The sequence below is a fragment of the Panicum virgatum genome, chromosome 1N, assembly GCF_016808335.1.
Source record: "Panicum virgatum strain AP13 chromosome 1N, P.virgatum_v5, whole genome shotgun sequence".
Taxonomy (NCBI): Eukaryota; Viridiplantae; Streptophyta; class Magnoliopsida; order Poales; family Poaceae; genus Panicum; species Panicum virgatum.
The window spans coordinates 56,283,541-56,308,276 of record NC_053145.1 but is presented as its reverse complement, the minus strand read 5'-3'; the positions used below and the strand labels follow the sequence as shown (position 1 = coordinate 56,308,276).

At 48.2% G+C, this 24,736-nt stretch overlaps 2 protein-coding genes across 2 annotated transcripts; both read left to right on the top strand.

Annotated features, from left to right (window-relative positions):
- The first annotated feature begins 3,958 nt into the window (after positions 1-3,958).
- On the top strand, positions 3,959-5,999 carry LOC120656845 (BOI-related E3 ubiquitin-protein ligase 1-like). The gene is made up of 4 exons (XM_039935035.1): positions 3,959-4,396; positions 4,513-4,604; positions 4,698-5,074; positions 5,167-5,999. Exons 1-4 carry the CDS (start codon positions 4,350-4,352, stop codon positions 5,695-5,697), a joined length of 1,047 nt encoding a protein of 348 aa, XP_039790969.1. The 5' UTR covers positions 3,959-4,349; the 3' UTR covers positions 5,698-5,999.
- Positions 6,000-12,570: 6,571 nt separating this feature from the next.
- Positions 12,571-13,504, top strand: LOC120656846 (FCS-Like Zinc finger 1-like). Its single transcript, XM_039935036.1, has 2 exons — positions 12,571-12,957; positions 13,067-13,504. The coding sequence occupies exons 1-2, from the start codon at positions 12,818-12,820 to the stop codon at positions 13,239-13,241; spliced, it is 315 nt and encodes a 104-aa protein (XP_039790970.1). The 5' UTR covers positions 12,571-12,817; the 3' UTR covers positions 13,242-13,504.
- The last annotated feature ends 11,232 nt before the right edge of the window (positions 13,505-24,736 follow it).

Genomic DNA, 24,736 nt, shown 5'->3' with positions numbered 1-24,736 from the left:
AATACAAGCATCAGCACGGAGAACACACTCCTGCACATGCTTCTCACGCCGGCCCCCCCATTCGGCCTTAGTCCCTACACATCACCTCGTACCGACGTTCCATAGAGCCAACTGGAGTCACCCGATGTAAACGGGCCTTTTTGAAAGCTTCCTCCATATGCTCCGTAACCTTGTATCCGTAAACTTTGCGATTATCGACCATATCTTTCTGTGCCACAGCGTAACAGTCCCTGAAGTACTCGCAAGTGCGATACAAGAAGAACTCCACGATCCCAACAAGTGGCAATGATCTTACACCACGCAGCACCCAATTGTATACCTCGACTAGGTTCATAGTCATTAAACCGTACCTAGCACCTCCTTCATCAAACAGTAAAGCCCATTTCTCTTTTGGTTCGTGCTCAATCCACTCAGAGAATGTCTTAATTGCCTTTCTCCTTTTGCGCCTGACATTCGGACCGTCCAAGCCCACATCTTCAAGCGAGACCTGGTCGTCGTCCTCAGTATTGACAGATCTATTCGCTAGCTCCGCCGTTTGCTTTTTTGTTAGCTCATCCAATTTTTTCCATAGGAAGTTGAATTTCCTTTCCTGATTCTGGCTGCATAACCGCTTGAATAGCTTCATAAGGATTTTGTTCTTGAACTGGGTATGAAAGTTTGCCCCCATATGCCTCATGCACCACCTACTCTTTAGGTCCGGCCAAAGTGCAGTCCTACTACGCTCAGTAGAACCATTCTGTATGTCATCGATTGCTTGTAATATACCCTTGTGCCGATCATGAATCAAACACACGTTCTCTACATCTTTGACAATCATCTGCTTCACCCTCTGCAAAAACCAATACCAAGTATCCCCTGATTCTTTCTCCACAAAGGCAATTGCCAAAGACAACAATTGTCTGTTACCATCAGCTGCAACAGCTGTGAGGATTGTGGCTTTATACCTTCCTGTCAAAAATGTCCCATCTATACAAATGACTGGCCGGTAGTGCGGAAACGCCTCAATGCAAGCGCCCAAGGCCAAGAACGACCGTTGGAGTACCTGCTTTCCAGGCTTCTGGGCACATGGATACGTTTTCAAGTCGTAGTAGCTACCAGGATTTCTAAGACATATAGTGTGCAGCAATGCCGGTATATTGTGATACGAAGCTTCATACGTCCCCCACCTCATCTGCAGCGCTTTCTGTTTCGCTCTGTAAGCTTTGTTGTAGCTAATTTTATATTTAAACTCCTCCTCAACAGCACAAATGATTGACTTAGGTTCATAACTAGGATTGTCCACGATCAAAGGATACATGTAGTTAGCTATGAAACCTACACTGAGGTTGCGGTGCTGTGGTTCTAATTGCTCAAGCAGGCATGTGTGCTCCACAATTTTTTTAACCTCCCAGAAATCCTGCCACTTGCCCATAGAAGCATACACCCTGAAAGGACATTCGCTTCTCACACAACGCACGTCATATGTTCTTGGACTGCTCTTGAGAACTTTGAACTGTCTTTGCAAAGAGAGAGTCGACCAACGTTTTATAGCTTCCTTCATGTTGTCACTGTTAGCATACACGAACCGATGCATACCTCATTTTGCCTGTACTCCCAAGTCACCGCTTCACCTTCATTTACACTTAATTTTGAAAATTCATAACCGGACCAATTGTGTGGGACATGATAATCTTCGTCGTCATCATCATCATCATCCGAGGAGTCATCATTCATTGCATTGTGCTATTCTTCACCCTCCCTCTGAAACTCTTCATCTATCTCTGGAATGTTTTCCCCTTCATCAGCCTGACCAGTTGCTTGACGAGGTTCGTGTGCAGCATGTCTATCATCTTCTAAAATCTCAAGTTCACCATCTTCTTCATGAGATTCATGCATCGTCTCAGTTTCTTCGGAAACAATATCTCCCTGGCCTTCATGATTCCCGCCCGCTTCAGTTCTAAAACTAATCTTCTCGAATGCTTGAACAAACAACACAAGCGGTAAGCCTCGGCTACTACTTATATTGACATAGTTCCTCCAGTTTGGCGTCCCTTCAAGCGGCAATAGCTCCCAAAATACTGGTTCCCTTCGACTAACCACTGCCATGACAGAGATCTCATGTTCATCTCGACTAAGGCCGAAAGCTTTAAAGAGCCAATTGGATATTGAAATCCAAGTCCTCTCTCTAGCTCGGGGTATTTTTTTTGTGATCGAGCTAAACTCTGACAAATCTACCCCTTCAGGACCATATCTAACTTCTCCTGACCCATAGAACACTTGAAAATACAAATCATCTGACATGCCTGTCAATATTTACAACAATAATTACTCTTCCTTAGAATTTAATCAACGCTAAAAAATAATTCTGCTATTTTTGCATATATCTTAATTATTTCTTTACAATTTTTATTACTGACAACAATTTCTATTTTTCGGTAATATAATATTAATTAATATTATTTTTTATGCGACAAATATGTCTGTTTGAACTCATTAATATTTTCAATTATATTCGTATGTAAACTAATATTTTCAATTACATGTTCTACGATTTTATATCGTAATAATTTATTTTTGAATCACTAATATTTCTACATATAAAAAAATAATTTCTACACATCAAACTATACTCAAATAATTACACACTAAAAACTATTTCTACACATAAAACTATATTCAAAAACACTAATATTTCTAATTCTAATCTACAAACTATTATTAATAAAATTAGAATTTAAAATATACCTGCGCGCGCCGTCTCGGTGCGGCGGCAGGCGGCCGGGAGAGCGCTGCGAGCGCCCGGCGCGCGTGCGGGAGCCGCGCGGGGGGCGGGCGGGCGGCGGCGCGGGCGGAGCGGGCGGCGGCGCGGGCGGGCGGCGTCGCGGGCGGAGCGGGCGGGCGGCGGCGTTGGCGGCGCGGGCGGAGCGAGCGGGCGGCGGCGCTGGGGGACGGGCGCGCGCGGTTTAAAGGGCCGGACCTTACCGCCGATTGAACCGGCGGTAGGTGCTTACCGCCGGATCATCCGGCAGTAGGTTCTACCTACCGCCGTTTCAACCGGTGGTAAGGCTCGGCCCATCGCGGAGCGATCCTACGGCCGGTTCATCCGGCGGTAACAACCTTCCGCCGGATGAACCGGCGGCTGGGTGATATTTTTGAAAAAAAACAAGACATATATTTTTGATAAATCGAAAAATAAATAAATAAAAAAAACTCACTCTTTATGTATCGTGTTCAGATATTTACTTTGGTACTACAATTACTCATTATGCATCGTGTTCAGATATTTGAAAATGGTACTAGTATATTTGTCCTGAAATATTTTTGTATAAGCACGTTTTGCTACATTTAATAGATGAATGCTGATATCCTAAATGTCACTTATTCACAAAATATGTCCATACCACATGACAATCCTTTTTGCAAAAGGGGGGGGGGGATACAGACATGAAAATCCTAGATTAATCAATCATATGCCACAAAGGCATTGTCTCAAACTCCCAAGATCACACCCAATCGGCCAGTTGTTCCGGATCTGATTCACCTAAAATGATCGTCCCAAATTCTAACCCAACAAGCAAACAAGCCCCGAATAAGATGCTACTACTAAATGCCAAAATGGCTTAAATTAGGTGGCACAGAACATTCATGGCCGATATCTTTAGCTGGTCACAAATGCAGGAGTGCGTTTGCTTGACAGAGCATTCTACCGCGCCCCTTTATTCCGGCAGCCCAGCTAATTCCCCAAAGATTAACGTCAAAGCCAGTGAGCGCATCAAGGAAGGCTCCTCCTCCCTCCTCTCCTCGCATTCCTCCAACGCCTCCCTCCCCCACCTGACTTTTCCAAACGCCTCCGCCATCATCCATTACTCCACTGCGTAGCGAAACCACCCAGGTTAATCTCACCCCCGCATTTACGCCACCAAATCGCGCTGTAAATCACCCCCCACCACCACGTCCACTGCGATCCGCCGCCTAATTTTAACCATCCGCCCCGCCCCGTACCTTCGTCGCCACGACCGCGAGCAATTTTAGCCGAGCGAAGCGAGCCCCCCGGCTCTTCCCCGTTCGCTCATCTCGCGCCGTCCGTTCGCCCGCCCGCCGCCGCCGAGGCAGCGCGCGACGCGATCCCCCCGCTCCGCTCCGCTCCGTTCCGTTCCGAGCGAGCGAGGGAGGGAGGGAGGGGGAGGTTTTTAAAAGCGAGCGTGCGAAGTGGGTGCGCGGAATTGGACTCGGCTCCTCCTCCCCGGCTGCCAAGCTATTAAAAACACGAAGAGGAAGTTTTCTTCTCCGTGACCTCCCGCCCGCTGCGCCAACCCACCACCCATCCGTTTCTCGTTCCGCCCCTGCCTGCCTCCCGCCCCTCCTTAACAATGGCAGTACAGGCGCAGTACCCGTCCAATCTCCTCTTCCACGACAGGTGCGCCTCCTCCCACTCCGCCCCAGGGCGCGTCGTCACGCTCCTCCCCCCGCCCGAGCAGAGGTCGAGGTCTTCGATTCGTGGCGAGTGGTCTCACGGGTTGGTCTTTGTAGCAGAGGTGAGCCGGAGAGGAAGGAGATGGACATGCCCAGGCCGCCGCAGCTCGCCGGAGTATCGCCGGCGGCAGTCTACTTCTCCAGCGGTGGAGGTGTGTGTGCCGATGTTGATTAGGAGGACGTCGCTGCACGCCGTGCCGCGGCCCTACGGTTCTTGGATTGTGACGGTTTCGGTTTCTTTGCAGCGAGTGGGAATCGGAGGAAGCGGCCCAGGGAGCCCATGGCGCCGCCGCCGCCGGCGGCCAAGGAGGAGTACGTCAATCTGTTCACACTCCAGCCGCAGCAGTCGACGTCGTTTGCGAACATGGCGCGCTTCCAGAGCCAGAACAGGGTCTTGTCGTCCCCGTCTCCCGCCGCGACCGCGCTCGTGTCGACTGGCCTCCGCCTGGCATTCGACGAGCAGCAGCAGCAGCAACAACAACAACAACAACAGGAGAGCAAACAGATGATGAATGTCCTGCGCCACTCGTCGTCGCAATCGCTGTTCGCCTCAGTCTCCGACGAGCTTGCCGCGCAGGTGAAGCAGCATGATGACGAGATCGACCGGTTCATCCGGGAGCAGGTAAATTGTAGCCCCCCGCAATCCGTTTTGTCCTCGTCGCAAGTTCGTTTCTTGGTTCCAATCCTGATGCGCCCGGACGTTCGTGGGCACAGGGCGAGCAGCTCAGGCGGGCGATGGCCGATCGGCTGCGGCGCCACAACCGGGCGATTCTGGTCAAGGCAGACCAGTCCGCCGCGCGCCGGCTCCGGGAGAAGGCGGCGGAAGCGGAGCGCGAGGCGCGGCGCGGCGCCGAGCTGGAGGAGCGGCTCGTCCGCCTCCGTGGCGAGGCGGCGGCGTGGCAGGCGAGGGCGCTGTCGGAGCAGGCCGCCGCGGTCACCCTGCACGCCCAGCTCCAGCAGGCCGCGGCCGCGGCGCGTGCGTCGGTCGAGGAGCTCGCCGCCGCGGGCGACGCGGGCCCCGTGGAGTCCTCGTCGTCGGCGTACGTGGACCCCCGCCGCACGGGGCCGTCGTCGGACCGCGCGTGCCTCGTCTGCCGCCTCAGGCCGGCCTCCGTGGTGCTCCTCCCCTGCAGGCACCTCTCCCTGTGCGGCGAGTGCTTCGCCGCCGGCGACGCGGACGCCGCCATGGCGTGCCCGGTGTGCCTGTGCGTGCGCACGGGGAGCGTGGAGGCCATCCTCTGTTGAGCTGTCGTCCTCGCCTCATCCGGCCATCCATCCCGTGAGCCGGTGAGTGCATGTTGTGCAGGAACCCATCAATGCCTTCCCAAAAAACGAGAGAAAAAAAAAGAGAGAAGCCGTAGGAAAGCTAGAATCTTCCCCTTTCTTTTTTTCTTCCCAAGTTTTTGTTCATATCGATTTCGAGCATCCCTTCCTCAAATCTCCTTTTTATACTAGGGGTTTAGGAGAATTCAATTGATAAGTTCATTGTTAATACTAGTATAAGCAGCAAGTGCAGCAGGTGAACGGTGCCGCGCATCTTTGATTTCTTTCTATCTCAACCCGTCGCTTCTTCCTGGACGCCACTAATCAGAGTGCAGGTTTTTCCCATGCTTGCGCCAAATTTGCTCGCCGCGCTTGTCTTGACGTCCGCGCAACCGCGGATACGGCGATGAGCGGGCGGGCGAGCGTGCCCAAAGCGATCGCAACCGCCGTGCCGCCTCGTGACGTCGCCACGTCCGATGCGACCCCAGGCCTGCAGCTGCAGCAGAGCGCGGCGGCATTCCTCAGATGGCGAGATCTCCGTGGCCGATCGGTGCGCGGCGCGGCCGGCCGGTTGACGGCGCCCTCGGCCGATCCCCGGCGTGGGACGTGGGAGGGAGGAAGAGGGAACCGACGAACGGACGCCCGCGGCGCGAGAGGTCAGTTACTGCGGGGCGCACGGCGCGGGCCGGGGATGGAGGTGCGTGGCCCCCGACCCGTCGGTGGCGGTCGTCATGTTGGGAAGCGGATCTGAGGTGGCACGGGGGGGAGATCCGGCGCGTGATCTGTCAGTCCGCAGCAACCCGCCACGAGGAACGGCCGGGCGCGGGGGGTGTGGGTGGGTGGAGGCCTGTCAGACTGTCCCTCCTCCCGTGGCTTCGGCTACGGCTGCTGCTCGCCGTCGCCAACCCGCATCGGCAGGCACCACCACGTGCATGCCACTCTCCTTTTCTACGCTAGACCGTAGCATGGCTCGTACTCCAACTCGCCGTCTCGACGTGCGCATCTCCGGATGCTCTGTTTCTTTCTTCGTGCCGACGCCAAGACTTGAAGGAGGCGACGCCGGGGCGGGGCGGGGCATGGGGGCCCGTACAGGTACAACTACAAGGGCCGTGGGGAGCGCATGAATTCGGGCGTCAGTTTCTAATCAATAGTTTTGTCCGTCCAAAGCGTACCGATTCCCTCTCGTCAGTACGCCTCATAAAGGCTTGTCCTGCACGCATTAACCGATAACCCTCACACACATCACGCGGTGTGGCAGGCACGAACCCGTCGCACGACCAGCACGGCTTGCCTGTGAGCCGCGCCATGGCGCCGTGACCGAGCCCTGTCCGCGCAGTCACCACCCCCATCCAGTGCGAACCCCGCCCGATGTGCCGTCTCCTTCAGCGTCGATGCCCATGCGGCCATGCGTATCCGATCTGATTCTTCTCTCGATCACGGGGTTTCGGGGGAACAATCGATCGGCCGGTCGCTGTTACGGCCAGGGGCCAGAGATCCGATCCGGTGCCTCACGGGATTACCGCGAACCACATCGTGGTCGTCGCGCCGCACCTGATCCTTCCTTGTCACCTGGCCTTGTGGTTGATGGCTCGACCGCCCGACGCGTCGCGCTCCGTCCCCAATCCCATGCCAGGGGCGTGCCCTTCCTACCGGCTGATCCGGGGAGAAAGAAGGAATGCTTCCACAGAAAGGCTATGGATGCGCGGATGGAGTGGGAACCCGTCCAAATTAGGCTTACGAGTTGCGACCGACGGGCTCTCTCGATGATAATGTTTAGAACGGCATCCGCTTTTGTCAACCCCCGTCGCGCATCAGCAGGCCAACCTCCAAGAATATTATGGGTGCAGCATGCTCGTTGACCCTCATGTTTAGGTGATGATCTATCCAGCAATTGCTGTTAGAATACGTGAATGCAAAACTTTTGTGTCAATGTTTGCCTCCTCTCATGCATCAGCAAGAAACAGAAAGTTTGGATCTTCTATATGAGACAACTAAGCTCAAAAACGAATTCGCTTGCCATCAGTCAACTTCTTTGCGCACTCTTTCTAATCTTTTATACGTGCTGAGCAAGTCTGAAAGAAAGAAAGCCTACAATATCGTCGAGACAAAAGTATACGGTAGGCCGAGCCTGCGTGCAACGGGCCAGTGGCCGAACAATATGGGCAACCTGCTGAACGCTGCTGCAGCCTTGCTTGATGGGCCATGAAACTCATTTTTGGCCTAGTGAACGATGGCATTCCCGAGCCCGAACTGGGCCTTTTTTCATTTTTATATTTTTAAAAAACAAAATTTCAAAAATATATGTCAAATAGGGAAATTTTCAAAAATGGGTGTCTGTCGCCTCCCTAATGGAAATTTACATTTAGATCCTGGCGCCCAGGGCGCATTAAACAGTGAACTTGTAAAATCGATATAAAATCGTAGAAATATCGGAAAAAATACAAACTCAACTGTTCTGTATTCTATGAAATAATATCTACAACTTTTGTTACATAAAATTTTTTATTTGATCAATGTATCTAAATCAAGAAAAATAGTTCTTGTACCTAGAAAAATCTGAAATAATTCATTTGGTCTAGTTGTGCTTATCTAAAATTTACCAAATTTGTTTTATAGCTCTTAGAAAATAAAATAATGGTACTATAAAAGTTATGGCTTCTAATACTCAGTATAGCAGCATGGATAAATAACTCATTTAAACTAGACATATTGCAAGATCTAATTTAAAAACTTATCCTAGAAATGTTTTTTGGGCCTACCAATTTTGTACAAGCGTATGCTCACCATATTCAACACTCTGGCCAAAAATGACATGCATCCAAAGGATGGATCTTGAGATTTAAATAAAAGTGCATTAAACTGGTATTTAAAATAGAGTAAAATACATTGATCAACTAAAAAACTTTATGTAACAAAAGTTGTAGATCTTGTTTCATAGAATCCAGAACAGTTGAGTTTGTATTTTTTTTGATTTTTCTACGATTTTATATAGATTTTACAAGTTCACTCTTTAATGCGCCCTAGGTGCCAGGACCTAAATGCAATTTTTTTACATTTAGGTCCACCTGTCGCCCAGGCGACAGACACCCATTTTTGAAAATTTCCCTATTCGGCATATATTTTTGAAATTTTATTTTTTTTAAATATAAAAATGAAAAAAGCGCCCGAACTGGATCACGTGTTGGGCCTAACGCGCCTAGCACTTTGTTACCAACGGCCTGCGCATCATTTCATCTATGAAATGGAGACCCTCTTAAAAGTTGGAAAAGTCCGGCTTGCACCCTTGAACTACCGCAAAAGTCTGATTTTCAACCTTAAACTATAATACTAGATAAGATAGGCTATTCAACTATCAAAATCGGACAAATTTGGCCCTTAGGGTGGTTTTGAAGGTGATTTTATATTTTTAAGAAAAATTAAAAGAAATTCTAACGAGATCTATAAAATCAAAACTAATTCATTTTAAAATAGAAAAATATGACACTAGTATCAAAATTGTTCTAAAAATATAACCTATCTATATTGCTCTATTTGAATCTTATTTATTAAAAAATAATAGGCATAACTACAAGCAACCAAATACTATGAACATAAAAAATAGATTCAAATAAATGACAAGTACAATGCCAATAGATAGGTTACATTTTTAGAAAAATTATGATACCCATTTTTTATTTTTATTTTTATTTAAAATAAATTGCTTATGAATTTTTAGTTTAAATTTAAATATTTTTAATTTTTATAAAATAGAAAACCACTTTCAAAACCTGGCCAAATTTGCTCGGTTTCGATAGTTGGATGGTCTATCTTATCCGATTTTGTAGTTTAAAGTTAAAAATCGAACTTTTGCGATAGTTCAAGGATGTAAATTAGATTTTTTCCTAAAAATTAACTGCACCGGAGTAGAGGAAGTAGGAACACCACCTGCGCATCTATGATCATGGCCGTCAAGCTCGACCGAGGTATCAGCGCAGGCGGAAATCTTGTGCCACCCTCCGTGTGCTATGCGCCCCGGATATTTTCTACGCTGCGCAGCCCGTGCGTGGCGCGGACGCAGGAACCTCCTCCGCTATCCGTCACCCGTGCGTCGCACGGCAACCTTTCGCCACTATCCACGAGGGACGACGGCGTAATTCAGGTCCAGCTCGGTCGGTCGCCGTGGGGTCAAGGTCTCGTCAAGGACAAGCAGACCTCGTTCCAGGCCGGGTCAACACCCAATCGCACGGCACGACGCGGCATCGGCCTTGCCAGGCACGTTTGCCTTGTCGCAGCGCGTGTGCAGCCCTCGGCTCGTGGCCCCGGAACCACCGGTAACTAAGGCTCTGTTTAGTTCGTATCCGCTATGATACGCGGATACTTCGCAAAACTCACATACCGGTATCGGATACCCATAATTCACGGATATTCCCGGATACGTATCCCGTAAGTATCGGACTATTTCGGTATTTTCAAATAATAAAAATAAATCGGATACTCGTGGGATATCTGTCCGATACCTTCAAACCCTAACAACACCACTCAATCGCTTTGTATAAAGGTTCTCCGTTCAGCTATGCCACCCTCTCATCCCCACTCGCGCAGCCGCAGGCCCACAGCAGCCTCGCACGGCTCCCTTGCTGTCACCGCCGCTCGGCCACCCGCCCACGCCTCCTCCTGCTCCTTCCCTGCTGCTCATCGCTCCCTTGCCGTCACCGCCGCCCGGCCACCCCCGTGCCTCCTCCTGTTCCTTCCCCATCGCTCGTCGCTCCCTTGCCGTCACCTCCGCCCGCCCACCCGTCCGTGCCTCCTACTGCTCCAGCGGCTGCGCGGCCTGTCCAGACAGAGGCCCGCACATCTATTAAAGCACTATTTAGGGTGGTGCTGCCCTGCTGGAGCTCGCCACTGGCGGGCCGCCACGGCCGCCAGAGCACGCCTCTGGACGGCCCGCGCGGCCGCAAGAGAGGGAGAGGAGGAGCCGCGGCAGCCGGAGTTGGCCGCTACACAGAGAAAGAGAGAGAGTGTCGGAGGTTGAGGAAGAATACACCGACATCCATTCGTGGAACAGACGAACAGGTAAGAATAAGATAAGGTTGGTTCTTTTTTCCTTTGCCCCTTTCCATTTCTAATAATTATAGAACATATGAATATATGAGTTTATGATGCATTATAGTTTCTGAAACTTCTATTTTCTCACATTCTTGTTCCTGAAACTTTTATTTTTTTTTATTTTTTTATATATATTGACGTATCCCCGTATCCTTGTTTTTAGAAAAATGGCGTATCGGAGTATCCCCGTATCGCGTACCGGTATCCGTATCCGCGTATCCGAGCAACATAGCCAATCCCCATAAACCCCGTAAACACAAAAAAAACATCGCATCGAATGTTTCGACAGCATGGAGTACTAAAGAAGTCTATTTACAAAATTTTTGCATAGATGTGCTGTAAATCGCGAGACGAATCTAATGAGCTTACTTAATCCATGATTTGCAACAGCGATGCTACAGTAACCATCCGCTAATTATTAATTAATCATGAATTAATTAGCATCATTAGATTCGTCTCACGATTTACAACCCATTTGTGTAAAAAATTTTGTAAATAAACTTCATTTAGTACTTCAAATTAGCAAGATTTTATCGCAAATTTCTTTTGCAAAACATATCACGGCCTAAAGTTCTGAGTAAAAACCCAACGAGGCCAAGACAAAGAGACACGGCGCGGCGCGTGGTAAGAGGCGAGCACACCGAGCATAGCACATAGTAGCAAAGCCGCGGCAGTAGCCGGCCGTGCCGGCATCGGAGTGTGCCGCCGTCCGCCCGTCCCGAGCACAGCTTCCTCGCCCTTTTGCCCATTTTTCTCCGCGAACTCTTGGCCCGATAGCCCCCGGTTGTTCCCATCGTTCAGCCAACAGCGTGACGTCTCCACTGCCAAGGATGGGCTTGAGACTCTATCTAGCACAGCCGTCGCTCAATTGCACTAGACTAAAGACTAAACCAAACTGCAAACCGAAGGTGTCCTGATCAGGCCTCCTCCATCGGTTAACCGTCAGCGCGGGCGACGTCGCTGGTGCGGCACAGTTGCAAACAGACCTCGGGTCGCGTGCCCGTGAGGAGCACAGGCTTGCTGGGCAAGGAATGCGTGAGGCCCAACACTGTTCATTGATTAGAAAAATGATTTATCCGGCGACGTCGTTGGCCGTTGGAGGAGGCCTCGGGGCGAAAGCAAATATACAACACGTGGCGACGCCAGAGTAGTAGTCGACCGCCAGCCAGCCAGCAGCGCGGCGAAAAGAAAGAGCCCCCACGGAGGTGTCTAGATTCGTAAAATGGTAGTAAAAAAGGATTACATCGGACAATGTAGTACACTATAGTATTTTTTGTTTGTTTATGGTAATTGTTGTCCTATCGTGATCTAACTAGTCTTAAAAGATTCGTCTCGTCGTGTACATCAAAACTATACAATTAGTTTTTTTATTTACCTAAATTTAATACTCCATGCATGAGGCAAAAATTTTGATGTGATAAATAAATAGTGAAGTTTGGAGAGAGAAATTTTGAATCTAAAAATAGCCAGAGTCGAGCGTAGGCCAATAAAGAATCGGATTCCCCGTTGTTGTCGCTGCTGCAGACTATCTTCTGGTGGATCCTGCGGCATCGCAGTTGACACCCGCCGGCGCGACCGAGGCGGGGCGAGGGCCGGGGGGCCTGGCCCGCGGGTAAGCGAACAAAACCCGGCGGCGCTGCGCCTTGCCTTTCTTTCTTGTTGCCCGGCCCTAGCGTCACTCGCACGGCCAGAATGTGCGCTGGCCGGCTGCGATGCTGGCGGGTACGAACAAGGGGCCCGGCCGGACCGGGAGGGAGGAGTAGAGGTTCCTGGAAAATCTAGCCGTGGTTTCACGCGCATCCACCCGGCACCTAACGCGAACAGGCACCAGCCTTTTCTTCCCCGTCCTCTCCCTGCTCTACTCCTCTATAAAGAAGGGGAAAGACTCTTGCTCTGTTAGTCGTTGGCAGCAACCTTCGAGACCCGTTCAGTTCAGTGATTCAGTCCAGTAGCTGGTGCAGTTCCCCCAAGGCTTGGCCTCCTCACTTCCACAGGCTCAGCTCCTGCCCTGAAAACAATGGCTTCCTCTTCCTCCTCCTCCTCCTCATTCTTCAACATCGAGCCGCTCGAGTGCGCCGAGACCTGCCGCTGCGCCATGGACGCATGCTCCCTCTGCGGGAAGCGCCTGGCCGGGGACCGCGACATCTTCATGTACAGGTTTGTTGTCTGCCTCTGGCGCCTGGCTGTATGCTTGCTTCAAGTTTTCCGGCGCAATGCGGATTTTGTTTGTTGATTCGAGTCGTGTGTTCGGATTGCGAAACAACAGAGGGGACACGCCGTTCTGCAGCGAGGAGTGCAGGTACCGCCGGATGGTGAGCGACGGCGTGGGCGCCCGGAAGAACAAGCCCTTCAACTTCAAGACGGAGCATAGGCGCGCGGCGCCGGCGGCCGCCCAGCCCGGCCGCGTCCACATCGCGGCAGACGTGCCCGTTGCGATCTAACCCCCAGCTGGCACAGAGCAGCGTCCGATGGAGCCAACAGCCCGATCGAGATGACTGATGAGTGGCGGCAGAATATGGATGCAAGCAAAGCAACGACGCGCCCTCGACCTCGAGTATCTTTTTCTGTTCTTCCTTTCTCGTTGTTGCGGATCACGTTTTCTTGCCTGTAACTAGTGAGAGTGTGAGAGAAACGGGTGTACATGACGGCATTTCCCAGCATTTCAATGTTGTCCCTTTGCAATCAGTATGCTTCTGATCTCGCCCTTCCTGAGGACCTTAGCTTGAATCCGAGAGAAAACTGGACGCCCGAGCCTGGGGAAAATGTGTGCCCGGCCGATCCTGGGGAAATGGGATGGGTGTCTGAAGTAGAGAAGCGCCTGTGTTGGCCCATTTTGAGACTCGCTCTTCTCAAAAGATTTACTCCCTTCCGTTCAAAAAAAACGAAATTCTAACTTTCTACTATACTAAATTAACCTATTTCAACTTTAGCCAAATATATGGAAACTAATATTATTATTTATCATACCAAACAATGAAACAAATGAAACAATTATAACTAAATTTTCCCAGGGAAAACAACACGAACGCCATTCCACCATTTCTAAAATTTGGGGAAGAACGTGTGCGGCCCGTCTAACCGGCCGAAGTACTACTAGATGCCGGGACGGCCCCGGACCTTTCGAATCACGGACAACCCAGCCAGCAGGGGGGCCCAGGCACTTCACGACACGGACGGAGAAACAAATTACTGGAGGCAGACGGGCCAATCCGATTGCTCCACTAGGCCCATACGGATTCGCCGTGCGGCGCATGGTTCTTTTTCTCTCCTGCGAAAAATTCAGGCTCTCCGTGCGCGGAACGGGAAAAAAAAATGGATGTCCGGCTCCGATATCGTTCCAGTACGATCGGACGACGAAGGCTCAGCCGGGCGCTGAAGCCGAGCCGAGCCGATCTCTGCGGGCTGGGAAAACGAGCTGGAAGCATTACCGTTGTGTATCGCGGCGGGGGTGCACCGGTGCACCCTTTTTTTTTTTCCCGCGGAACGGCGAGTGACTGGTCACCCGCTAGTAGGGTTCACCAAACCGGCCGGAACCGGTCCGGTTACCGCGGTTACCGGTCAAACCGGTCCGGACCGGTTCCGGTTCCGGCCGGTACCCAACCGGCCAAAATTCAAATTTTAAATTTGAATTTTAAAAATGAAAAATTCTCAAAAAATTTCTAAAAATACTTCAAGGTGTGATGAATCTAATGGTGTCAAATTTTCTCAAAAATTCATTAATTTAGTATAATTTGTGGGAATTTAAAGTTAAATCAAAAAAGAAAAAGAAAAAAAATGGGCCGGCCCATGAAGGCCCACCGATCAAACCGGTCAAACCGGCCGGTAAACCGGTAAAACCGGCCGGTAAACCGGTTGCACGGGAGCTTTTGAATTCCAAACCGGTCAAACCGACCGGTAAACCGGTAAAACCGGCCGGTAAACCGGTCAAACCGGCCGGTAAACCGGTCGGAACCGGTTGCACTGGAAAATTTGAATTTATTTGAATTTGAATTTGAATTCAACCGGTTTCCACCGGTTACCGGCCTAACCGGTCCGGTAAACCGGTACCGGAGGGCGGCGGTTAGGCCGGTCCGGTCGGATTTTGAAACTTCCTGTACGTGCAGGTGTGGCGCGCCGCCCATGCACATTCTCTCCTTCAGGTGCGAGTTCTCAATCAACTGTACTGAACTACGACGTTGGCCACCAGCCCACCACCAAACCAGATGCCATTCCATGGTGACGCGACCAAAGTGCGGCCGAGACTTTTGTAAAGGCGACGAGTCCCTAAATTTTTCGAGGACTGGAAGCAGGTTGCACTAGTTTAGAGTTAGCGAAGCTTAGAGGTAAGCAAGACGCGCGTGGCCCTACACCGTAGGCGAATAGTATAGCTCGGGATGGTCAGGATCTCTAATCACGTTGCCTGACTTGAACCTGGGTGGAGGACCGGTGGAACAGGGAACTTTTTTTTTTTTAACGAACCGGCACAAGATGGTGCCCATTTCATTGATAAATAAGAAGAAAATACAAGTAGATAGTCACGGAAGACTACATACAGAAAAAACAAAGAACACAGCCAGAAGGAAAGACAACGTGAAGGTGCGCGTCGTCCACCAACAAACACTTTTAAAAAGCCGTCGCCGAACTCCCGCCGTGACCTCGTGTCAACGGAGAATACACTACTCGTCAAGGCAGCTCTAATGATGTACACTGCAGGAAAAAAACAGAATAAGCTCCCTTCAGGTGTTCTTCCTGATTAAAGAAGAGATGGCAGTTAAATGTTTTGTAGACTTTTGGAGACATTGCAGTTTAATGTTTTTTAGACTTTTAGTTACCGGTGTTAGAGTTCCTCAAGTTTTATGTAATATCACTCTTGTTTGAACTCCACTTGCTTCTTGATCTTAAATGATACGGCATCGCTCCTGCCTTTAATTTAAAAAAAAAAAGTAGCTCGGGAGGCCGGCACATGGTTCCACCGTTCCAGCCGGGGGACAGGAAAGAGATCCGTCGCGTCAGTTAGGCAGTGAGCTGGTGTTTCGCTGCTCTTAATTAAAAATTGAAGCACGAGGCTCCTCCATGACCACGAGAGAGCAGGGGTTGTGATCGATATTTTTTTTAGGTTATTGACACAGAATCGCGCCAACACACTCGAATACACTAGAACGCATAGGAGATCGTCAAAACGATCTGAACCAGCAGAACCTTGGCGGACTGGTCTGACCGGTTCCACAGACCGGTCTGACCGGTGTGGAGCAGAGAACTGTGATGACCTAGAAACGCGAGCTCGGGAGAGACCCCGTCGGAGCTTGCGCAGCTAGGGTTGTTCTGAGGCCGGCAGGCCACTCAGAACGACTTCAAACGCCGTCGAGACGAAGAAAGAAAGCAATTTAGGGTTGGAAAAGGTTAGGATTTGGGAGATAAAAAGTAATGCGATTTTTGTATTGATTCGATTGGGAATACCTCAATCGGCCTTAGACTTTATATTTATAGGCCGGGAAGTCATACAACTCTCCAAGTTGGTTTATACAAGAATTTCCAAAATAAAACGAAGCCTACTCGGCCTCTGAACTGCCAGAATTGGCTGTCAACATATGCCCCCTGCTTTTTGGTGAGTTTCACAAGCCAAAAATCAAGAACTATCCTGATGTACATGTTTTACACAGAGCATACAAATCTAAAAATAAAACTAAGGGCGATATCCAATACTGGCCATCTTCGTCCTCATGCACTTTATCATACGCTAGGATAGAACTTCTTCAAGTACCTCCCATTGATAGCCTTTGGTAGACGCTCACCTTGCACCGTCTCCACCATATACGAATTACCGGAGATAATTTTGATAATCTTGTATGTACCCTCCCAATTATGCGACCATTTGCCAAACTTGTTGTTTTTCATCCCAAGAGGCAAAATTGTCTTCCAAATCAGATCCCCAACCTGAAAAGATTTAAGTTTTACCTTTTTGTTGTAAGCTCTGGCCACCCGAAGCTTGTCTTTCTCAATCTCCTTTAAAGCCTTCAAACACTTGTCGGTCACCTCATCAATATTATCCATCATCAAATCATGGTAATCAACAGCGGAGAGGTCATTTTGCTTTGCCAATCTATATGCATCTAGATTTATCTCAACGGGTAAAACGGCATCTTGACCATACACAAGCTCAAAAGGAGTAACCTTAGTAGCACCATGCCTAGATATACGATGAGCCCACAATGCTTCGGATAACACTTCATGCCACCTCTTAGGATTTTCTTCTATCTTTTTCTTGACAAGTTTGATCAAAATCTTATTACTAGACTCGGCCTGCCCATTGGCCTGAGCATAGTATGGAGATGAATTGAGCAACTTAATCTTGTAAGATTCGGCAAAGACACGCACCTCTTTTGATATAAATGAAGAACCTTGATCCGTTGTCAAAGTTTGTGGAATGCCGAATCTATGAATAATATGCTCAGTAATAAACTCAATTACCTCCTTATGTGTCATATTCTTCAAAGGAACCGCTTCGGTCCATTTAGTAAAATAATCCGTAGCAACCAACACGAAGCGATGCCACTTTGAAGATGGAGGATTAATTTATCCAATGAAATCCAACCCCAACCTCGGAACGGCCATGGTTTAATAATAGGATGTATTAACGCAGTAGGCACCAAACCGCTGACATTCTTCACACCCTTTATAGTATTTGAAACAATCAGATAGCATGGTGGGCCAATAGAAACCAGCTCTTCTAAGTAACCACTTCATTTTGGGAGCCGATTGATGAGTACAACAAATACCTTCATGAACCTCACCCAAAGCAACCCGAGCATGATCCGAGTCTAAACACTTGAGAAGCAAATCTTTGGCAGTTCGACGATAAAGCTCATCATCAATTAAAACATACTTGAAAGCCATACGCCGAATATTTCTCTCCGCTCCACGACCAGGATCTCTCAAATATGATATAAGAGGGACCCTCCAATCTTGAGCTTCGGCCGAGACAATTGAATCATCTTTCTTGGCCAAATCAGAACCAACAGCTGCATTACCGGTCAGACCGGTCTCTGGACCTGGGCGGTCAGACCGGTCTCGCTGACCGGTCGGACCGGTGCGTCTAGAACCAAACACTCGGTTTTCGTTTACATCGGCTTGCGAATGTTGAAATATTTTTTCGTAACATTATAGCCAGATGCTTGCTGAGCCAGAGTATTTGCATTTCCATTCTCTTCTCTCGGAATATGTTTAATAATAAATTCATCGAAGAAAGAAATAATATCGAGGCATTTATCAAGATATGCATTTAGAGAACCATTATAGCACTGGCATACCTTAGATACTTGCTGCACCACCAGAAGAGAATCTCCAAAGGCTTCAACATGCTTCATGCCTATGGATTGCAATAATTCCAAGCCAAATAGAAGAGTCTCATATTCAACTTGGTTATTTGTGCACTCTTCTTCCAATCGGTTTGAAAATTCAAAAACGGCACCATTCGGAGAAATAAGAACAGCACCAATCCCTTGACCATCATCACAAACCGATCCATCAAAGTACAACTTCCATGGTGTGCAAGTAATATATCCGACTTCTAGATCATACTTGTCATTAATCCGATGCTCAACAATAAAATCCGCTACAATTTGGCCTCTCATAGATTTTAAAGGTTCACAAGCCAAATCATATTCAACCAAAGCATAAACCGACTTGCCGATTCTACCACTCAAAATCGGTTTTTGTAGCACATGTTTGATCACATCGATTTGACATACTACTATGCAAGTACTAGATAGTAGATAATACCTTAATTTGGTACAAGCATAATAAAGAGACAAACACAACTTCTCAATAAATGTATACCTCGTCTCTGCATCAATAAGTCGTCGGCTTAAATATGTAATAATATACTCCTTCACTTCGATTTTTTGAGTCAAAACAGCCCCAATAACCTTGTCTTCAGCAGCCACATAAAGTCTGAAAGGTCTCCTCTCCTAGATGCTTTGAGTACGGGTGGCGAAGACAAATAAATTTTGATCTTCTCAAACGCTTCTTGCTGTTTTGCCCCCCAAGTAAATTCGGTTTCATCTTTTAATCGAAGAATAGGAGTAAAATCATCGATCTTTCCGGACAAGTTAGATATAAATCTTCTCAAAAGATTTACCTTGCCCAAGAACTTCTGTAAATCCTTCTTGCATGTAGGGGCTTCAACCTTCCTCATGGCTTCAATTCTTTTAGGATCAACCTCTGTTCCCTTCTCATGAATAATGAAGCCAAGAAACTTTCCAGCCGATACACTAAAAGCACATTTGAGTGGATTCATTTTCAAACAATATTGGCGCAATCTCTCAAGAGCAAGTCTCAAATCGGCTAAATGATGATCCAAACCTGCCGATTTAATGACAATATCATCAATGTACACCACCAAGATGACACCAAGCAAATCATGAAAGATTAAATTCATAGCTCTTTGATAAGTAGCACCCGCATTTTTCAAACCAAAAGTCATAACAACCCACTCAAACAAGCCAATAAATCCTGGACATCTAAATGCCGTTTTAGATATATCTTCTTCGGCCATGAATATTTGATTGTAACCGGCGTTACCATCAAGAAAACTAATGACACGCTGTCCGGAAGCCTCATTGATCAACATATCGGCTATAGGCATAGGATACTCATCTTTGGGAGTAGCTTTATTAAGATCTCTAAAATCAATGCACACTCTAATTTTCCCCGAATATTTTTTTCTCAACGGGCACAATATTAGAGATCCAATCAGCATAACGACGAGACAGAATAAACCCAGCATCAAGTAAACGATTAATTTCAGCTTTAATTCGGTCATATATAATAGGATTGAAACATCTAACCGGTTGTTTATAAGGTCTAAAATCGGCTTTAATTGGTAAGCGATGCTCAACATGATCACGACTCAAATCAGGCATTTCATGATACTCCCAAGCAAAGCAATCAACATATTCTTTCAACAAATTAACTAAATCGGCTTTATTTTCAACCGATAAATTTTTGTTTACAAAGGTCGGCCCAGGAATAGTTCCATCACCAATGTCTACCTTTTCTAAAGGATCGGCCAATGTAAACCCTTAGCCCAGCTTATCTAGATCATCAGAATCTCCAATGGCTTCACACATATCGTTTGTACGCACCCGATATTGATCTAGCCTCTGCTGCAGCCACTCTGCGTTAGACCGGTCTGACCGGTCGGTCCTGTGCGCCGAACGGGACTGGACCGGTCTGACCGGTCGGCACAAGCGGTCTGACCGGTCGCTTCTGGAGCTTCTGTTGTACTCATCTGAATTACATTAAATGATTCAGCCGTTTACCCATCGGCTTTAGTACAGCAGAAACAAAATCATCCTTAATGCAACTGATCAAATCATAATCGGATAGATCCACGTCCGATAAACACTTGATGTTGTCGTGTGCACTAATAGAATCTGAATCGGCTAAAGCGACAAAGGACGAAGTGTCCGCATGGACAATCTCAACCTCATCGCCGATCCACTGAACAAGAAACTGATGCAAGGTAGAAGGAACGCACTGATTTGCATGTGTCCAATCCCTCCCAAGAATCAAATTGTAATTACCTTACACCTCCGAGACGAAGAAGGTTGTAGCAAGCGTCTTGCTTCCAATAGTGAGCTCCATGGAGGAAACTCCCTTGGCGCTAAAGGGCTCGCTTCCGCCAACACCATTGATCGTCATGTTTGTCTTGATTAAGTCCTCGTCTTGGCCACCGAGCTTCTTGTATAACGAGTAGGGCATAAGATTTACAATGGCCCCACCATCCACTAGCATGCAAGTCACCGGCTTCCCGTTGATGTGTCCCTTCATGTAAAGAGCATTGAGGTGGTTGTCCTTCTCGCTTGGCTTCTGGTACACAGCTTCACGTGGCCCAAACTGAAGATGAGCCAAATCCTCCTCCGGAACCACGAAGTAATCCGAGAACAAATGCACCACGTTGATCTCCAAGTTGGTGTGTTCCGGAGACGCTTCATAATCCACCAATTCATTGTCTTCTGCTGTCAGAGGAACTGCTGGGGCTTCATCAACAGAAGCAACCAAAACAGATAGTGCCGATTCAGCTGCTGGCTCTGCAGTAGACTCGACCGGTCTGACCGGTTGGTTAGAGCGGTCTCACCGGTCCGTCTGACCGGTCGGTTGTGGCGGTCCTACCAGTCTGGCTGTCTGATCAGCTATCTTGACCTTCCAAACCTTGCTCTGAGGGAACATGGGCCTGTATCTGTTGAAGTCCTCATCCCTCATCTTCTCTTCTTCTTGCTCATTCTTTTCTTTGTTGCGAAGGCGTTGCAGCTTCCTCTTCTGTGTATGAGTTAAACATGACGGACACCACCTAGGTTGATGGTACTTGTCCGCTGCGCCCTTGCTGCTACCGGCTTCATGATCATTAGCCATGACCGGCTTTTGTGAAGGAACATCAACCGATTCTTCAATAACCATCGGCTCTTTGCCCGCATCTTTTATGGGCACTTCTATTTTGCCGATCTGAACCACAGCATTGGCTTTAGGCTTCTCTGGATGAGCAACAGGCTTCTGCTCCTTGATGCGATACTCAAACCTTGGAACAGGAGCCTCGCCTGGCCTCTGGTGAGATCGGTCTGACCGGTCAGAGGTGACCGGTCTGACCGGTCAGAGGTGACCGGTCTGACCGGTGCAGCCTGCTGCATTGGACCAGATTGGCGTGGTCCCAATTAGTCGTGCACGGGCACCCTGGAGCTTTTCCTTTGATAATGTGGAGGATAAGGCATCGGGAAACACTGCATCCATATCCCTTCATGCTCCCACGCCAGATTTGTTGCATTTGACGCCGGTGGCACCCATGGCATGGTAGCATACATCTTCTGGGTAGGATACAATGTGACAACATCACCTCTGCGCCTACTGGATTCCCTCCTTGGGGACACAGGACGATCTTGACGCGGCGGTGATCGCGGTCTCTTTTTTAACGGCAGATCTTTTTGAATGGCCTTTGTGTACTTGTTCCACAACTGGTTGAAGGTGGGCTTCTGATTAGCAGCTCTTCCCTGCATCTTCACCTCGTTGGTCTTCCAAGTACCCACTTCTGGACGTTTCGGCTTGAAAGTTCGGGGACGGTCACCAGAGCGGTCTGACCGGCTGGAGGAACCGGTCTGACCGGTCGGACTGGTCTGACCGGTCGTGCTTGATCAGCAGACCGATTTTCTGGTGGAGAGCTTCCTTGCCCCCCGAGTCTGGGATTTCTGACAATGATCTCCAGAGTATCCTTGCCATCATCAGTCTTCTCTTTGATAACTTCTCGGGCAAGGATCTTGTCACTTGTATTCATCGGTCTTGGATCACCGATGACAATATTCTTCCCCTTAGCTCCTTCGGTTTGTTCCGGCCGAATGAGCACCTTTGGATTGTTCAATTCCAGTGTATGAAAAGGAAAATGAGCCTTGTCAATTTGTATCTCAGAAAGTACCAATCGTCATTCATTAATGGCCGATTGTACCTGTCGACGAAAAACATTACAATCATTAGTAGCATGAGATGTAGAGTTATGCCACTTACAATATGCATGTTGTTTAAGTTCATCGGGAGATGGAATAGCATGTGACAATCGGATGTTACCATTCTTAAGTAATTCATCAAAAATCCGATCACACTTAGAGACACCAAAAGTAAATTTTAGCTCCTCTTGCCGATTCTTTTGAATCGGCTTGAGAGACGGTACTGAACCGGGTTTGGCCTTCGATGGCCAAACAAACTCAGCAGCATATACTTCTTTGCTATCATCGTCCGAACTATCCGAATCATGATCAAGAATATGTGTGTTGGACCGATGAGGCTTGAAATTATCTTTGGTATTTTTAAGTTTAAACTCTAAACCCATGACTTTGACTTACAAGAAATTCATAGTATGATATTCAAAGCCCTCGAGTTTCTCTTTCAAATAAGAACGTAAACCATTAAATGTCAAATACGCTAAATCTTTTTCAAAAATCGTCAAACTAAAACACCGATTTTTAATTTCTTTAAATCTTTTGAAATAATCTGAAGAAGATTCATCACGTCCTTGCTTAATCGATGTTAAGTCCAACAATTTCGCTTCTGTTTCCCCACTAAAGAAGTGATCATGAAAATTACGCTCCAACTGAGCCCAATTGCGAATAGAATTAGGAGCAAGCGAGGAAAACCAAGAGAAAGCCGTTTCAGTCAAAGATAAAGAAAATAAACGCACACGTAAAGCATCAGTAAAACCGGCTTCTCCCAACTGCAAAACATATTGACTAACGTGTTCCCAAGTTGTCCGAGAATCGTCACCATTAAATTTAGTAAACTCAGGAATACTCCAACCAGCAGGAAAAGAAACAAAATCAAACTCAGCGGGATAAGGTTTTTGATATAAACGCGTAGTACCCATATCCACCCCAAGCTTACTTTTAATCGCATTTGCCAGATCTTCTTTGAACTTAAGGAGATCGGCCTGATAGTGCTGGCTGGTATAAAACTAAAAAAACGATGTGCATTAGAATTTCCATGCGACATCGTCTGTGAAGAAGTTGGGATCGGTCCTTGGTTAGGTCCAGATCCTCGCGATCCTCCAGTTACAGCAGTAGTGCGAGGTGGTGTATACAGTGACAATTCATTAGTTCGGCCAGAGGCAGCCGAATTTGGAATCGTCTCGAGGGGCACTAGTGACGGCACTATCCCTGAGTAACCGGTCTGACCGGTTGCGTAACCGGTCTGACCGGTCGGATCGGTCTGACTGGTCGGTGAGACCGGTCCGGCTGGTGTTGTGTGCATAGTCGACGGTGACAAGGTTTGCCCTGAGAACGAGTTCGGCGGCATACCATAAAGTGGTTCAGATGTGAACTCAGGGGTAGCCGAACTCGGATCTGATGAGTTAGGATCTGATATGGGTTGTTTACCTTTAAGCGCATCAATATCACTACTCAACTTAATTAAAACATCACCCGCAGCGGCTTGTGCAGCAACAATCTTTTGATCCATCATAGATGACATCTTATCAAAAATATCAGAGGAAGAGAGGCTTACATTGGGTATCTCTTCAACCTTATCTTTGGTAAGCTTGAGAGACGGCAGTACGAACTACTCCACCGTCTTGACGAGGCCACCACGATCCTTCTTGAAGCCCTTCAAGAATTGTGCCTTGACGTGCTCCTCCACAAGAAGGTAGGCCTTGCGCTCCTCTTCGGTGAGCTCCTCCATCGTAGTCGTGATGATGTTATCCTTGTTGATCTCTGAAGAGCCCATCTTCTTTGAGGACCAGATTAGATCGGTTTTGAAACCAGATTAATCTTTCCCCAGCGGAGTCGCCAAAAAGTGTGTTGACACAGAATCGCGCCAATACACTCGAATGCGCTAGAACACGCAGGAGATCATCAAAACGATCTGAACCAACAGAACCCTAGCGGACCGGTCTGACCGGTTCCACAGACCGGTCTGACCGGTGTGGAGCAGAGAACCGCGATGACCTGAAACGCGAGCTCGGGAGGGACCCCGTCGGAGCTTGTGCAGCTAGGGTTGCTCTGAGGTCGGCAGGCCACTCAGAATGTCTTCAAACGCCGTCGAGATGAAGGAAGAAAGCAATTTGGGGTTGGAAAATGTTAGGGTTTGAGAGATAAAAAGTAATGCGATTTTTGTATTGATTCGATTGGAAATACCTCAATCGGCCTTAGCCTTTATATTTATAGGCCGGTGAAGTCGTACCCCTCTCCAAGTCGGTTTATACAAGAATTTACAAAATAAAACGAAGCTTACTCGGATTACAACTGGACAGACCGGTCTGACCGGTCGGCCTCTGAACTGTTAGAATTGGCTGTCAACAGAGGTTTTGCGATCAATGTTTGCCAAAGTGTTTTGCGATCAACTCGTGCGGCAGCGCCACCAATCTGCCTACCATTCGTATGCATGTGCTCATGGGACATTATTAGTTGCTCTTGCTCCATGTGGC